Source organism: Dermacentor variabilis, chromosome 1 (genome assembly GCF_050947875.1).
Source record: "Dermacentor variabilis isolate Ectoservices chromosome 1, ASM5094787v1, whole genome shotgun sequence".
Classification (NCBI taxonomy): Eukaryota; Metazoa; Arthropoda; class Arachnida; order Ixodida; family Ixodidae; genus Dermacentor; species Dermacentor variabilis.
In genome coordinates, this window is record NC_134568.1 from 66,313,107 (window position 1) to 66,329,057 (window position 15,951).

At 47.5% G+C, this 15,951-nt stretch overlaps 1 protein-coding gene across 2 annotated transcripts in view; it reads left to right on the forward strand.

Annotated features, from left to right (window-relative positions):
• The window catches only part of LOC142578861 (ribosome biogenesis protein BMS1 homolog), a 195,465-nt gene that overhangs the window by 49,883 nt on the left and 129,631 nt on the right, over positions 1–15,951 (forward strand). For both annotated transcript variants that reach the window (XM_075688505.1, XM_075688515.1), the window contains 2 exons: positions 7,958–8,099; positions 8,198–8,331. In XM_075688505.1, the coding sequence (XP_075544620.1) occupies positions 7,958–8,099; positions 8,198–8,331 (276 nt within the window). The remainder of the gene's footprint in view (positions 1–7,957; positions 8,100–8,197; positions 8,332–15,951) is intronic.

Here is a 15,951-nt window from a genome sequence, read left to right on the forward strand (position 1 = left end):
CCTGATGTAGACGACCCGACTTGTAGACCACAGTGTATGTGTATTCCTGTAGCCGTAGGGCCCAGCGACCGAGGCGTCCGGTGGGATCCTTGACGGAGGAAAGCCAACAAAGGGGGTGGTGGTCGGTGGTAACTGTAAATGGTCGACCATATATGTAGGGTCGGAACTTGCCTACCGCCCAAATGAGGGCGAGACACTCGCGCTCAGTAATCGAGTAATTGCGCTCTGCGGGGGGGGGGGGGAGGCGGCTGGCGTAGGCGATGACGCGTTCGTGCCCACATTGGCGTTGAGCTAAAACTGTGCCGATGCCGTAGCCACTGGCGTCAGTGCAGATTTCTGTCAGAGCGGAGGCGTCAAAATGGGCGAGAACAGGAGGTGTGGTGAGCAGCGTGATGAGCTGCGAGAAAGCAGACGCCTGTTCAGAGCCCCAACAGAAAGGAACGTCTTTCTTCAGGAGGTCAGTCAGGGGACGGGCAACATGGGCGAAATTTTCCACAAACCTGCAGAAGTACGAGCAAAGGCCTATAAAGCTGCGAACATCTTTGGCACAAGTTGGTACGGGGAAATTCTGCACAGCATGAACTTTAGCGGGGTCGGGGCAAATGCCTGACGAATCGGTGAGGTGTCCGAACATGGTTATTTGGCGGTGACCGAAGTGGCACTTAGATGAGTTGAGCTGTAAGCCAGCGGTGCGAAAAACAGAAAGAACAGATGAAAGTCTTTCAAGATGCGTCGCAAAAGTTGAAGAGAATACGATGATGTCATCCAAGTAGCACAAACAGAAGGACCATTTCCAACCACGTAAGAGCATGTCCATCATCCGTTCAAGGGTCGCCGGGGCATTGCACAAACCAAAAGGCATTACCCGGAACTGATATAGGCCGTCTGGTGTGATGAATGTGGTCTTTTCACGGTCCATTTCATCCACGGCAATTTGCCAATATCCAGAGCGAAGGTCTATAGATGAAAAATAAGTGGCACCGTGGAGACAATCCAGAGCATCATCAATGCGGTGAAGTGGATATACATCTTTCTTGGTGATCGTGTTTAGATGACGATAGTCAACGCGGAATCGCCAGCTGTTATCCTTCTTTTTGACGAGAACAACAGGGGACGCCCACGGGCTGGAAGAGTGTTCAATAACCTCTTTGGCAAGCATCTTGTCAACCTCGCTCTGGATAACTTGTCGCTCAGAAGGCGACACCTGGTATGGGCGTCGGCGAACAGGTGCTGCATCGCCGGTATTTATACGATGCTTCACGACCATAGTTTGACATAAAGGGCGATCGTTCAGGTCGAAAATGTCGGAGTAGGACTCGAGGAGGCCACGGAGCTCTGCGGCTTGTTGGGTTGAGAGGTCCGGTGCAATCATCTTTGTAAAGTCGTCGGTCGGGGCTGATGCAGAAGACGCAGAATGAGCATTTGTCAAAGACGGCGCAACAGATAGAGCGGAAATGTGGCACTCGTGCGTCGGTGACAATGTGGCTAGAAACATGCCTCGAGGAAGTACTTGTGGGCACTGTCCGAAATTTAGGATGGGAAGACATGTCTGATTGTCTGCAACAGAAGCGATAGTGTGCGGGAAGGAGACATTGTGAGAAAGCAGGACTGAAGTCGCGGGAGTAAGGACATAGTCTCCGTCAGGTACAGGTGGGCAGGCTAAGACAAGGATGCAGGTGGCTGCAAGAATGGGAGGCATATAAAATCCGCGGAACAAAGCTGAGTTGGAGCATGAGCAGGAAGGTCAACGGGGACAGGTAGGAATAGGTCAAGTTGTACAACGCCAGCGGAACAGTCAATCAGAGCAGAATGGGTGACCAAAAAGTCGAGTCCGAGGATAATATTGTGAGGGCAACGTTTGAGCAAGCTAAACAAAACGGACGTGTGGCGACCGGCGACACTGACACGAGCAGTACAATATGCAGTCAAACCTTGATATATCAAACAGCACAGTGATTGCGAAATAGTTGATATAGCCAGAATTCGATGTATCAAATCACGTAAAAAACTTCTGCAAATCAATCAATGAACCAATCGAAAATCGTTGCTCGGAACGTGCATTTGGTTGTGCCACGTGCCGATTTTGTCAACCGGGAACACATGGTCGGTTGCGCCGCACACAATTAGCCTAGGCCCCACCAAAGCAGCTGCATGCTTAAACACGGACTCCTCAACATAGTCTAAACGATCCACAAGCGATAGGCCGGTGTCTTCTATATCGTCGCAGTAGTGGCGTGGAAGGGCCAAAGCAGCTACAGCCTCAGTTGAAGTCGGGAGCGGGGCAACATCAGCGCTTGCGGCATGAACCTCGGCAGCATCGTCGTTTGGCCGCTATTTCCGCTGCGATCCCCACGTCCATCAATCGAAACATTTTGAAAAACTGTCACTAACAAAGTGTTAAGTTCTGTCTGCCAAGGCATCTATGAGTGAGCCCAGTGAGCGCGTGCTGTCGCCCGTCTTTGCAGATGCAAACCGCCAGTTCTCACGAGGCGCGGCAGGCGCAAAGCACCGCACCGAGGAGTCAGTGCGGCAAATGCAATGCTTCGTTGATGTTGTCAAACTAGCCAAGCTGCCCTCTGTGTATGCCGCTATGTTCAAATAGCGCCCTTGGCACGATTGGTGTGTGTAGCAATAGTGTGCAGCAGTTGGGAACACCCATCACGCCACTGCTATCTTCGAGGGTGTTGCGGGAGAGCTCACCGCCTGTCAACAGAGCGCACGTGGTCTGGGGTGGCGGAGTTCGATGTATCCATTTTACGCTTGCCGATTCCGAGCCAAAGAAGAGCCTTCTCCTTTTTGCACCCAAGTAACCCCACCGTTAGGTGGCGTTAGCAGAGCAACACTCGCGCCATCTCTTGTACTACCCTGCAAGCATAGCGACCGCTGCCGTAAAGCAACGTGGCAAAGCCGGATTACAGGAAACAGGAGCTATGCGGGCAAAAAACATATCAGGGGACGCGTGAGAGTCGCGGATCCCAACACCGTGCAGCTCTCTCTCCCGTCTCACTTCCACCCCTTTGAACGCAAATGGGCTGCGCTCATAGCTCTAAGCCGCCCCACCCTCTGAAATACGAATGGATTGCCCCAACTGTGCTGCTAGCAGATTGCTCGCATGTTGGTCGCTGGCTCATCATTCAGTGCAGTTCTGCAAATAGCTTAATTGCTCACATTCGTCTTTGTTGGTTGCGTCGAAATCGTTCCTGGCCACGCGGTTTCTCAGCCTCGCTTGACTCGCAGCCGAAACGGAAGTTGGCTGATCTGCCCGCTGATCATCGGCAATGCACAATGTTGCCCGTCAAAAGAAAGCACACGGCTATAGATTTGGAAACTTAAGTGCTTCTAACCAATGAGACGATCTTCGCGAACATGCTTTCATCAGGTAGTGACGGTGACGACGGCAGCAATGACGCGGTAGGGCAGGCTGCCTCAACATCATCCTCACAGAAGGCCCAGCAGATGATTCTGTCCCTCTGGGGCTTTGTTTTCGCAAGCAACTTTCCACTGAACTACATGAAACACTTGGATGCCTTGAAGAAAGATGTCGGCAAGCTTCAAGTAAAGCATGCAAGGCTGACGGACATAGGATTTTTTCGTGCAAGCCAATGAGAAGTACAGGCGCCCAAATCTTTAACTGGCGTGCGCTAGCGGCGACTTTTCCGTGCGTCAGCGCCGTATGACGGGGCGCGGCTGGAAAGAGTCTGAGGCTAAGCGCATGCAGACAAAGCGCGCTCAGCTGGGCCCATCGTCTGCTAAGCTGTTTCCAGCCTCGCCCCGTCATACGGCGCCGACGCACGGAAAAGTCGCCGCTCGCGCATGCCAGTTAAAGATTTGGGCGCCTGTACGTGGCGAGATGCTTGTGGTGAATTCGCCTCAGCGTTTCTCCTGGATTTCTCGTGCTGACAGGCTGCCGTGGCAGCCTAAAGCGATGCCTCATCGGTGCGCGCATATCGCTTGTCGTACGTGATCAAACGATTTGGACACAATCAGCAGCAGCGTGGAGGAAGGTGATGGGGAGCGGCACTGGCCTCCCTGCCATTATAGTTTTCTCAATGGCTCTGCTATCCCCCTATTTTCATTTTTTCATGCAACCCGGTTATAACAATTATCGGTTAAAACATTGGAATTTTTGTGGCACTTGAATATTGTTATAAGTGAGTTCGACTGTATACAGAATAATTCGATATATCCATGTTCGGTATATCGAGGTTTGACTGTAGTAATAAGACTGAAATATCACGTTAAGAGAATGTTAAGCATGTTGGCATGTTAAGAGAATAAAAAATGATTCTTATAATGCACTTTTACAAAGCTAGGTTTTTAGTAAATTTTAGGCTGGTAATTCCTGTTCCCGCCTAAAGGGGCCCTGAGGCACTTTTTATCGAAGTCGAGAAATGCATTTGAAGTTATATAGGCTATTTCAGAAATACTTTGCTGGCAAAAAGTTCTTCAATGCGTTCGGCAGAAGTGCGAAGGCTACGGCAGAACAAGGTGGGCCCACAATGCTCCTCCTGTTGAACGTCACTGTGACACACAGTTTAAATTTGATTTTGGATATTCACGTTGACGCCACTATTTCCGATTTTGACGCCTACGATTCGAAAAATGCAGTTGTCCTCGGAGAGTTGCAGTGCGCTCAGCCATTGGATTCATTGCGGCACCTCGTGGTGGCCACGATAGCTGCATTACGTAGCAGACCGCAACTACATGCAACCATGCGCTGTGCACGACTACAAAACTTGGCTGAGATGTTCACAGCAGCATATGCTATCCACGCACTTTGTTTTTTCATCAAGCCCAAGGGGTGGTTCAGGGCCCCTTAAGCAACTGTTTATGTTGGATTTATGTATCTTGATTCAGTCTGAAGTGCATCCTCTGACATTTATTTTGCCACCTTTCTCTCTTTCTTTTCTGCCTGGTGAACGTTCATTTATTTTTTCTTTATTATGTTGTTTTCTGTTGTGAACGATTAGAAAGTACGAAGTTAGCAAGATCTTAAGGCAAAAGCTTTAAGTTGCTCATACCACCAATGGTATGGAAAACATGGTGTGCGGTACAGAAAGTCATGTGCGCTCACCTCGCGCAGACACGCACTTGTGCCACTGCTCGGGTGTTCGTCGTCGTCTTCCACAGCTAGCTCTAATGCCACTCATCATGCCAGCATTCCCATACTGCCCTTTGTGCTTGTGGCACTGGTCTCGTGTTTGTAATTATCTTCTTTTACAGCTGGCTTCGATGCCGCTCATGCAAGAAAAAAAGCAAAGTTAATTAAGATAAAGTTAATTCAGGCACTTGAACCCATGTCCTTTGGTGGGAGTTGCACCCTTGACCTTTAGTGTTAATTAAGGCGAAGTCAATTAAGGCACAGTTATTTAAGGTTGCATCAATTAAGGCACTCATACCTACGACCTTTAGTTGGAGGAAACACTAAGTAACAATGTATTCGAATGAGAATGTCAAGTAATGTCTTTCGCGTATGCTATAGTTTCTGTCAATTTTTAAACAAATGATTCTCTGAGTATAGCCTCATTGATTGTGTATGTTTTTGTGTTGTGATGTGGTTATGGGATTAAACAGTACCAACTTTCGGTTCTTTCTCTTGGTACTGTATTTGCACGTATATAATGCGAGGGAGCTTTCAATCTCCCGGGAAAAGTAAAAACATATTAGTAAACATTACCATGCAAACAGAAATTATTACTATAGAAATTGGAAACAACAAAACAAAGCGGATGGCTGGAAGGCTTTATTCATTGTTACTGCGAAGTGCCATCTCTAGATAATGTGAAAAGGCGAGTGCTGATTTATTTATCATGTTAAGAAAGAAAAGCTACATTATATTAGTGTTATGAACCAGAATACACTGCAAATAGAGTTCTGAGGCTGGGAATTTCGAAATAGGTCTTGTATTATACAGTCGGCTCTCGTCAAAACGGACCCTGATAATCTGATAAAGAACACCCGCTTCATTCGAAACGCCTCACTTCCGAAACTTTGGTCGCGATGTCTTAACATTATTGCAAAGAGTGAGTGACAAACATCCAAAGTAAAAAAAAAAAGGAAACGCCATACACAAAAAAGGTTGCAGTTTCGCCCAAAAGGCAAAGCATTGATTGCGATATCAAATTAGTAGACAGCTATGCGAAGTAAGGATAGTAGTTTTATCTCGCTTGATGGCTGCAGAAAGCCACTGTCAAAACGTTGAAGTGAGAAAGCGTGGCAGCAGCAGCGAGTGAATTGACCTTCATGCTGTCTCTCGCTTCAGTGCGAAGTAAACGTTGAAAGCAGAGCACATACGAAGCTACCAGCTCTGGGCACACTTTGTCGACATCACAGATCGCTTTGAAGATGAGGACCGAGCGGGTGCAGACTTTGTCCGCATCGCAGATCGCTTTGACGATTTTTTTCAGGAGGCTTCGTTGCTTATCACAAAGATAGATCCCACGTGGGTGGTAGCGTCTTTCTTTTAGTTCGCCACTCTTTAAACTCATCTGAACTAGATATAGGTCATGACGATGTGGAATCAGTATGGTGCAAAGTTATGTTGCTAGACAATTCTTCATTCGCAGCTGGAGCTTTCTACCAGCCTCCTAACTCGTCTGTCACTGCGCTACAAGTTTTATATGAAATTATTTCTGAGGCTTCTTGTTACACCAATTGAAGTCATAGCGCTGGATTTACACAGACAAGAAAGACGACAGGATGTGTCCTAACTATCAACTGAATTTTATTTCAGAAAAGCATGGTATTTATGCTGGCTCAAACGAGTGGAAATGATTGCACGCGCAACCCAGCATTTTTCAGATAGGCTATTTCCTTTTTGCTCAGAGAAATCGACAGAGCGCTGGTGCAGTTTGCACCTTCCTTTGCTATCAAGCTTGCTTCTACAATCTCCCTCATATCTTTATCTTTATTTCTAAACACGACTATACAATCATTAAACGGTTGTTTACGCCCGCAATCATCACTATGCACGGAGGCATGTCCATCTCAATAACAGTTTAATTTTTGCTTGTGTTCCCTTAGCCTGTCATTGGAGCATCTGCCTGTCGGCCCTATGTACACTTTGCCGCACAAGAAAGGGAAGCGATATGCGACACCTTCCATGCAGTGAAAACGGAGGCCGATGGTTCTTCCCACAGCCTCGGGGAATCTTTCTCAACGGATCTCTTTTCTCGACGGATCGTCTTTCTCAACGCGCTGGCAGCCATTGTCCGAGTGTAAACAAACTCGACCCCACTCTGCAATGCCGGCATGCCTAGGGACAAACGCATACAACACACACTAAGTGCCTAGGCAGAGTCGTATATTCAAGGAGCAAAAGCCCCCACATTTTCGCTATCCCACCCACTCTTACTCACACATGCGCTCAAAAGTCCTGTGCCTCCGGAAGTTCCACGCCCCGCTTTACTTACTACCAATTGTAAAGTAGCGCCCCAGTGCCTTGCACAAAAGAAGATGGCACATTTTCCACCTGCCTTCCTCTTTCGCGCACGCGATATTGAGCCGCGATCGTCGGCTGAACCTCGCAAGTCAGTTGTTGGCCCGGCCCGTGTCGACTCGGCAAAAGTAGGTCTTATACAGCCGATTCTGAAAAAAATTGCAGCTAATTTTGTCCTCTGTAGCTGATAGATCGTTGTAGCGCAGTCCGTTAAAAGTGAACTTTGTTGCATCAATAAAATAGGTAGAACAAACTAAGGTTGAAATATGGTCTGTTATATCCGGAAGTCTATTGTATGCAGGTCTGTTGTAACGAGCGTAGACTGTATACGTGTAAGTACTGTAATTTTTCAGCAACCCAGTTCTGTTAGAACTTTGTGTACGCATGTGTTATTGTACAACTCTTGTTTTTGGTTGTGTGTGTATTTTTACTTTTTGTAGTGGAATTTAGCTGGCACTTTCTTGTTCCTAATAAATGTAGAATGTCATTTTTGTTTACCTGTTTTCTTTTTCAAAACAGTGCTGTGCAAGAATCAAAATCAAGATCTCGAAGGCCAGCATTAGCACCCATATTGGAAGGTGGAGCTAACAGTGGATCAGAGGACGAGTCTGATGAAGATGTATTGGATGAAGAAAGTGATATGGAAGAGAGTGACGAGGAGGTAAACAGAGTTTGTCATAACAATGAAGATTAAACAATGGTCTGGTATTATTTTGTGAGAGTAGTATAATTGCTTGTTTCTTGCTATGATGTGTGTAGGGCCAAAACGGACACGAAGCGAGGGATGAGGTTACATCAGACGAGGATGATGATGAATTTGACTTGGGTGATGAAGGTGACAACCTGAAAGGCTCTGTTGATGATGGTTGTGGAGATGACAATGAAGAAGGCAAGTAGCACTCAACTGTTTTTTCCATATTTCGGCATTAAATTGTAATGTCCAGAACAATGATGAAGCAGTTTCTTCTACGATTTAACTTGTCTGTTCAAAAATGTGCCTCGTATTTCCCTATATGGTTGTGTTCTGATGTACAGGAAAATCAAGCATTTTAAACATGTGGCTTATGGTACAGTGTTACCCTGATTAAACGACTTTGTCGGCATCATGCAAAAACATTGTATAATCTGGGCGTCGTGCAACCCACCGACAAAAACTATGTCTATTATACACGTTGCACTGTTACAAGGTGTCGTGCGACAGAGTTGCAAGGAGCATTAATTTAAACTGTAGTCTAATAGTCTGCAACACTGCCTAAAAAGTAAACACTAATACTACAGTGCAGGTGCCAGTCACTCTTTATAGAGGGATTTAGCACACCATGTACCATGATCCGCACCGGCCAGCATGCTAAAATTTCCTTTTCGCACCTAGATTTTAAAATATCAGATAGTTTCTTGCAGACTTTCTCTGAGCCACGCAGCAAGGGCTTTCTTTCTAGCACAGCAACATCCATAAGGAGGTCGCCTGCACAGACGAGTCTCCATATGTTGATTCTACGTAGCACATTCGCAAACGTAGGCATAGGCATGGTAGCATCTGTGGCATTGTCCTTGTCTGAGATGGCAGACAGTAGAGTCTGCATGAGGCAATGCCTCCTCACACATCTGTCTCATATGACGACCAGCACAAAACCGGGAACCTAACAACAGTTGCGTGAGAAGTCTTGTGCGTTTACGTGTAGGCAAAAATCTTCTAACTGCACGTGAGAAGATGCATATCCAATAAAATTTGTGTGTCTTCCGGTGGCTGTTCAGTTAAATCTTTCACATCCTTTTGCACTTTCCATACGTGCTGGCACCTTGTTCTTGTGTGATCACTTTCGGAGATACTAGTTTCACTTATGCGAGACTCCACACCTGAAGCGTTGAGTATTCAGCCGACAGCACTCGTTGCAGTGTGTGAAGATAGGGACTTTTGCGCAGCGCCAAAAACACTATCGGCCACATCTGGTGACGGTAGTATACACTACTGAGAGAAAATGTGGAGGAGTGTGGATAGGCAGATAGTTAACACAAGTAATGCCGAGAAAGAGAAAGCTCAATGATATTGCAAAAGGGATGAAGGCGGTTGAGCGGCATTAGGAGGGGGAAGGGAAACGAACGACGAGAGGGCAGCAAATGTGAGTGAAGAAAAAAGACTAGGAGGGACCCAGGAAACCAATCAGAGCTTTCTGCATGCGAAGGTGCTCTCTCCCTCCACTGACTGAGGAAATGGCACCGTGAGGGAGCTAGCTGGCAGCTCATATGGGGTGGGGTGGGATACATGGTAGTGATGCGAAGGCGGCCAAATTATCAGGAATGTCTGAAAAATCTGTTGGCTTTATTGTGAAGTTTTGTGAAATAAATTTTGCAATAATGGAAACAACTAGCAACCACTTCTTTATGTCTGGCAACAATCTATAGTTGCCACAGCACCTACTGCTACACTACTACACTACTACTACTACTACAACTCTCTATATAGTCGCTTTTATCCTTTTGTTTAGGTAAGGTGATGTCGTGCTTGGTGCTATGCCTAAAAGCAGTCGCGTCTACCGTGTAACTCAGCTGACGTTAGGCATGCTGTTCAATGGGGGGGAGGGGGGAAGAAAAAAATCGCAGTGCAAGATACCATTATAAGACCTACAGTGTTTGGTCTTCAGAAGTCTGTCGATTGAATACCATAGGTCTTAAAATCCTATCTTGTACACAACTTGTCAGATGTCTAACATTAGCTGGGGCACCCTATGTACAGTCAAACGTTACAGTGAAACCCCGGTTATGCGTCTCCTGATTTTGTGTCGTCCTAGGTTTTATGACAGATTAGTGCAGTCCCAGCAAACTCCTAATACACATATGCAATGCGATATTATGCACATCCCACAACGTACGACAACCTGCGTGGAACTCCGAACCCAATGGCAGACGTGTGAGAAACACCACCAGCCTCCAGCAGCTCCTTCACTATGCTGTCCCCTCCGTGAGGAGGAAGAAAGCACACCTTCGCTTGCTGAAAGCTCCAACTGCCTTTTTCCTTGCCTCACGTTCGCTGCTTACTGACCATTTGCTTCCCTTACCTCTCTTTCCATCACTCAACTACCGTCGGGGCAGTCTTTCAGAAATAGTTTTGCTTTCACAAGATTTTGCGTGTCTCGGCACTGTCAGCACTGGATGCGTCCACGTATAAGGGCAACAGCGTTTTTGGCGCTGCATTAGGCTCAGTAGCTTCGCACAGTCAACACAGTGCCAAGAGTGCTGTCGGCTGTGCACTTCGTATGGTCTCAAATATCCTCTTGGGACAAAAGAACAACAAAGCAGTAGGGCAAACATTCACAAGGGCCTTTATTGCACCTTTCATACACCAATGGGCGTTGGTGAATTGAGGAAGTGCAACTCACTGCAACAGGATATCAAAGGAACATGTTCACTCCCATGCTGGTCACCAACACCTAATCGTTTGCATGTACACTCACGCGAACAGTGGTGAGTTCCATTGGATATGGTCGTCCATCCCAGGGTCTCGCTCTAAAGCATTTTGCAGGATGTTCCTGCAAAGCTTGCTGTTGGGCACACGAAACATCCGTGCACACAGCAGACCCCAAGCCAAAGGGGAAGAGCCTACTCCCTTTTGTTCCTGAGTAACCCTACTGTTAGGTGGTGATAGCAGCGCAACACTTGTGCCATCCCTCGCACTATTCTGCAACTACAGTTGAACTTCACAATAATGAAATCGGCGGGGAACATGCAGAAATTCGCTGTTGCGAGAATTTCGTTGGTGCAAAATGAGACAGCACAGATATGTAATGCGTTGCAGAATGAAACTTTACCGTCAAAATTCTGTTAGCCTACTTTGGTAAGCTTTTCTCGTGGATATAACCGCATTGCCAACTGCACAAAGTGCACTGCATGCGTCAATCAGCAGTGGTAGCACTGCCGTGGAGCAGTATTCTTGATCATTTGATTTCGGAGGTACCGTATTTACCCGCGTATAACCCGCCCCTGCGTATAACCCGCACCCCTAACTTTGAACTCGGCGAAAAAAAAAAAAAAAAACTCGCGTATAACCCGCACGTTTACCTGAAAAAAAAAATGAGCGCTAGAAAGATGCAACTCACACTCAGTGATCATTTCGTTTTCAGAACATTTATTCAAACGACCGCCACCACGTCACTGGTTATCCGATTCTTAATCGTCGCCGCTCTCACTACTGCCATCCGAGGCTTCATCGCCACTCTCAAAGACGTAGTCGTCCTCGGAACCATCCAGACTATTACTGATCGCACATTTTTTAAAGCTTTTGCGCACCAAATCGGCCGGTATCGCTTTCCACGCATCCACGATCCACTGGCACAGCAATGGAATATCAGGCCTTCGCACGCGTCCCGTCGGTGTGAGGGCGTAAATGCCGTCGGCCATCAACTGGGCATACAGCCGCTTCACGTGTGCCTTGAACGGCTTGTTCAGGCACACGTCGAGTGGCTGTAGCATGGACGTCATGCCGCCAGGTATTATGACGAGGTCGGTGCTGGTCTCGGCAAGGCGAGCCTTCACCGCATCAGTGCAGTGGCCTCTGAAGGAATCTAGTACGAGCATCGACCGGCGTGCCAGCAAGGCACCTGGTCTTCGCTCCCAGATTACTCGAAGCCAGTCACCGACTCGGCCACTGTTCATCCACGAATTTTCTTCCGCACGCACAACGATTCCTGGGGGCAGTGGAATGCCAGGTGGCGTCTTGCGTTTGAAAATGACATACGGGCGCAGTTTCGTGCCGTCAGCCAAAGCGCATAGCATGACTGTGCAGCGCAGCTTGGCATTTCCGCCGGTCAGCACGCTGACTGATTTGGAGCCCTTTTTTTCCATGGTCGTGTCCATCGGCATCTCAAAGTACACAGGTGTTTGATCAGCATTTCCCACCTGAGACAGCAAATAGCTGTGCTCCTTCCGAAGTGCGATCACATATCGTTGAAAGTTCAACAACTTTTCCTCGTAGGCTTCAGGAAGCCACTGGCACATGGTTGTTCGCCGCCGCATAGAAAATCCATGTCTTCGCATGAAGCGCTGAAGCCATCCACGGCTTGCACGAAACTCACGTGGAATGTTCAATTCCCGGGCCAACTTCAGGGCTTCCATTTGCGCCATCTCAGTCGAAACAGCGTGGCCACGACTTCTCTGCTCCTCAATGAACTTCGCAAGCTGCGTCTCGAGGTGGGGGTACGCGCCAGTCTTCGGACCCCGAAACGCTCGCCTGTTCCGGTTCGTTGCTTCGAGACTCTTTTTTCTTCCTCCAGTCGCGAATGCACGACTCGTCGACGTCATGCTGTCTTGCAGTAGCTCTGTTGCCGATTTCTTCGGCAGCGGCTATAATCTTTAGCTTCTCTTTCGCTGTGAAACACTGCCGTCGAGTCGCACTCATGATGCCAAAACAAAGCAGGCAAACAGTGCAAACTGGGGTAAGTACACTAAACAGCGCCTAACGCGAGGCTCAACAATGCTGGCCTTTCGTTGGCCCTTCATCGGCTTGACAAGCGTCGATGACGATGGGGATGGCGGACTACACGGGGAGGCCGCCGCACATTGCGGTGAAGCCGACCCCCCCCCCCCCCTCCCAAGGAAAAAATTCGCAGATAACCCGCACCCCCACTTTTTAAACGCGTTTTTTCACATTTTGGTGCGGGTTATACGCGAATAAATACGGTATAATCACTTTTGCGCTATTTCGTGTGAACTCTGCACCGGACGCAGAGTAACTGCGCTCCACGTATGCAACAGCATTTCTCCAGCACATGTTGAAGCCCATGCACGCCGACCCATCCGGTGCACAGTGCAAAAGTGATCGTACCTCGTATACCCAAAGGCACTCGATCAAGAAAATGGCCCCTTCGCGCAAATCTACGTCCGGTGCAGAATCCACACACTATCTATGGCTGTCAGGTGGCACTGAAACCAGCATTCTTGAGGCAAAGGATGTATATTCCCGGATTATCGCTTAATCACGGCCTGATGCTGTGACCGCCATCTCAAGTCCCATAAACAATTCCAAGTCAGTGGAACGGGGATTTCCTTGTTTCTGCTGCATTTTTTCTCGCTGAGACGCACATTACACACTGCACTAGGTGTGCAAAAACAGTCATCACATGTTGTTAGCAACATGCGTGCCGCTTCAAACGGGCGATCAACAAAAAAATATGGGGCCCTGACGTGTTTTCGGCGCACATTATAGCTCTCGGTGCTTGTTTGTTTTTGTAAACAAAAGTGGCGGTGCCTACACAAGTGTAATATGGGGATATTTTACGCAATTTTACTGCAAAGCAATTGCATTTGAGCACATTTTGGAACCTGCTGCCCTTGCATGAGTAGGTAGTATGTGGGGTTATGTTCCGGCAAATTTGTTTGTTGCAGGATCGTAGTACAGGAACATTTCGTTGTCGAGAAGTACGAAATGCATTGAACCTTATGGGCGTTTGCCAGGGGTACAAAAATATTTCGTTGTCGCGGGATTTCGTTATTGTGGGTTTCGACTATACACTGACCACTGGCACTTAGCTATGGGGCTAATCTAGGATCACAGGAGATGTGAGAGCCATGCTAGGAAAACAATATAAGTGGGTGCAAGAGAGTAGAACGTCCCTATATCTTCTATGTGTCCAGTGCCAAGTCTCATGAAAATGAAACTACTACAGTAGAACCTCGTTGATATGATCCCCGTTACGTACAGTTTCCCGGCACCAACATTCGCTATAAAGAAAGAAAAAAATTTACCCGATACAGTTACGCTTATCCTTTACCGGTTCATACATTCGCAAGAAACACTAATTTTCCACATCATCGTTCACTACATCACTAAACTGCGATCGTGTGATATGTTTTCCAGCCGCTTGATCCCAGGTAAAGAAGGAAATGCACGAGGTGCGTGTGATCGAGAACATTAGCCGTCTGCTGCGGCACCTTTACCGCAATACTCGCCTGGCCTTCTCACATGAAAACGCCGGCGAGCACTCAGTTTCTTATTCTGGTACTAGCAAAACTTCCGGGTTGTCACACACCACATTTACGGCTATTGCCAGCAACCCTCTTGCGATAAGCATCTTACCTGTTTTAGAGCGTGTGGGGCATAGTGCCATTGAAAGCGTACTACACACATTTAGTTGGCGATAACCCAAGTGCACCGCCATTCCTTGCTGCATCCTCCTGCAGCATCCGATGTCGTCCACCAGCTTGATTTCGTTTTGGTTTGCCATTGCTGTCTTAAAATACTACACAATAGAACAACAACAAAATGCATCTGAGGCCGCAAGAGCACGTTGGTGTCTTGTGCCTCAGGCCGCATTAATCCGTGCGACACTTCACATTATGTAGATGTCAAGTACAGTTGAATCTGTCAGATTTTGTGGTTACTTCGTATCGTGCATTATCCCATTAGTGCGTTCTTTCTGGCGTTTTTTCCCAAAGTGTGTGAACACTGGTCTACTGTACCTCCGAAAATGATCACCCAAGAATACTGCCCAGCTCGTATAGTAAGCGTGAAAGCATGTGCGAATATCGAACAGATTAACCCCCGGATATGCATGTTCACACACAAACCTTTTGAGGCGTCCATCGTTCGGTTCCTGGTTTTATGTTTGGTCGTTGTATGAGATGGAACATGCAAAGAGGCATTGCCTCATGCCGACACTGCTGGCGACTGCCTTGAACGAAAGACGACCCCACAGATGCTACCAGCCTGTGCCTATATTCATGGATGTGCTACGTTCATCGACAACAATAAGAGATATGCTTGGTCAAGCGATGCCATAAGTGACCTCCTTGCAGACTCTGCTGCGCTCGGAAGAAATCTCTTGCTGCGTGGCTCAAAGAAAGTCTACGAAATTGCCATATTTACAGTAAAACCTCGTTAATTCGAACTCGGTTTATTCGAAATCCCGCATAATTCGAAGGTTTTCAACGGTCCCAACAGTTCGCATGCAAATTTTGCCGGATAATTTGAACAGCCAGCGTGCCCATATCTGGATAATACATCAGTTTAAACCATGGTCTCCGTGATCCGCAAAAAAAAAAAAAATTAGTGTGCCAGTCTCTGAGGCCAGTATAGTTGCCAGAGTGGCAGCCAGGCAGCACTTTAAATCAACTTTCTGTTTCCGGTGAACGTTGTGCGCAGTTTTGTGGAGTGTAGCGGCGGTAACAGTGAATTGCTGCGCACTGTAAGCAGACTGGAGGACGCAGCCTACGGTGCGGCTAACTACCGCACCAAGCAGTCACGCATTGATGACTACTGTACTTACACGATTGTAAGTCGACCACTTTTTTAAAATTTGAAAATCTGAAGTGGGGGGTCGACTTACAATCGAAACCAAAACATGGCACCGCCAAAAAAGCGAGACCAGTGGGAGCTACAACGTAGTTAGAAGTTTATGTTTGCTCTATGGCCCTACCCATAGCTTTTCGCTACCCCGCATGTTTGTTCACTTTTTGGAAGGGTTTTTCAACATTTTTGAGAATTTTGCAGTGCACACAACACCCATGAGGGGGTGTCGATA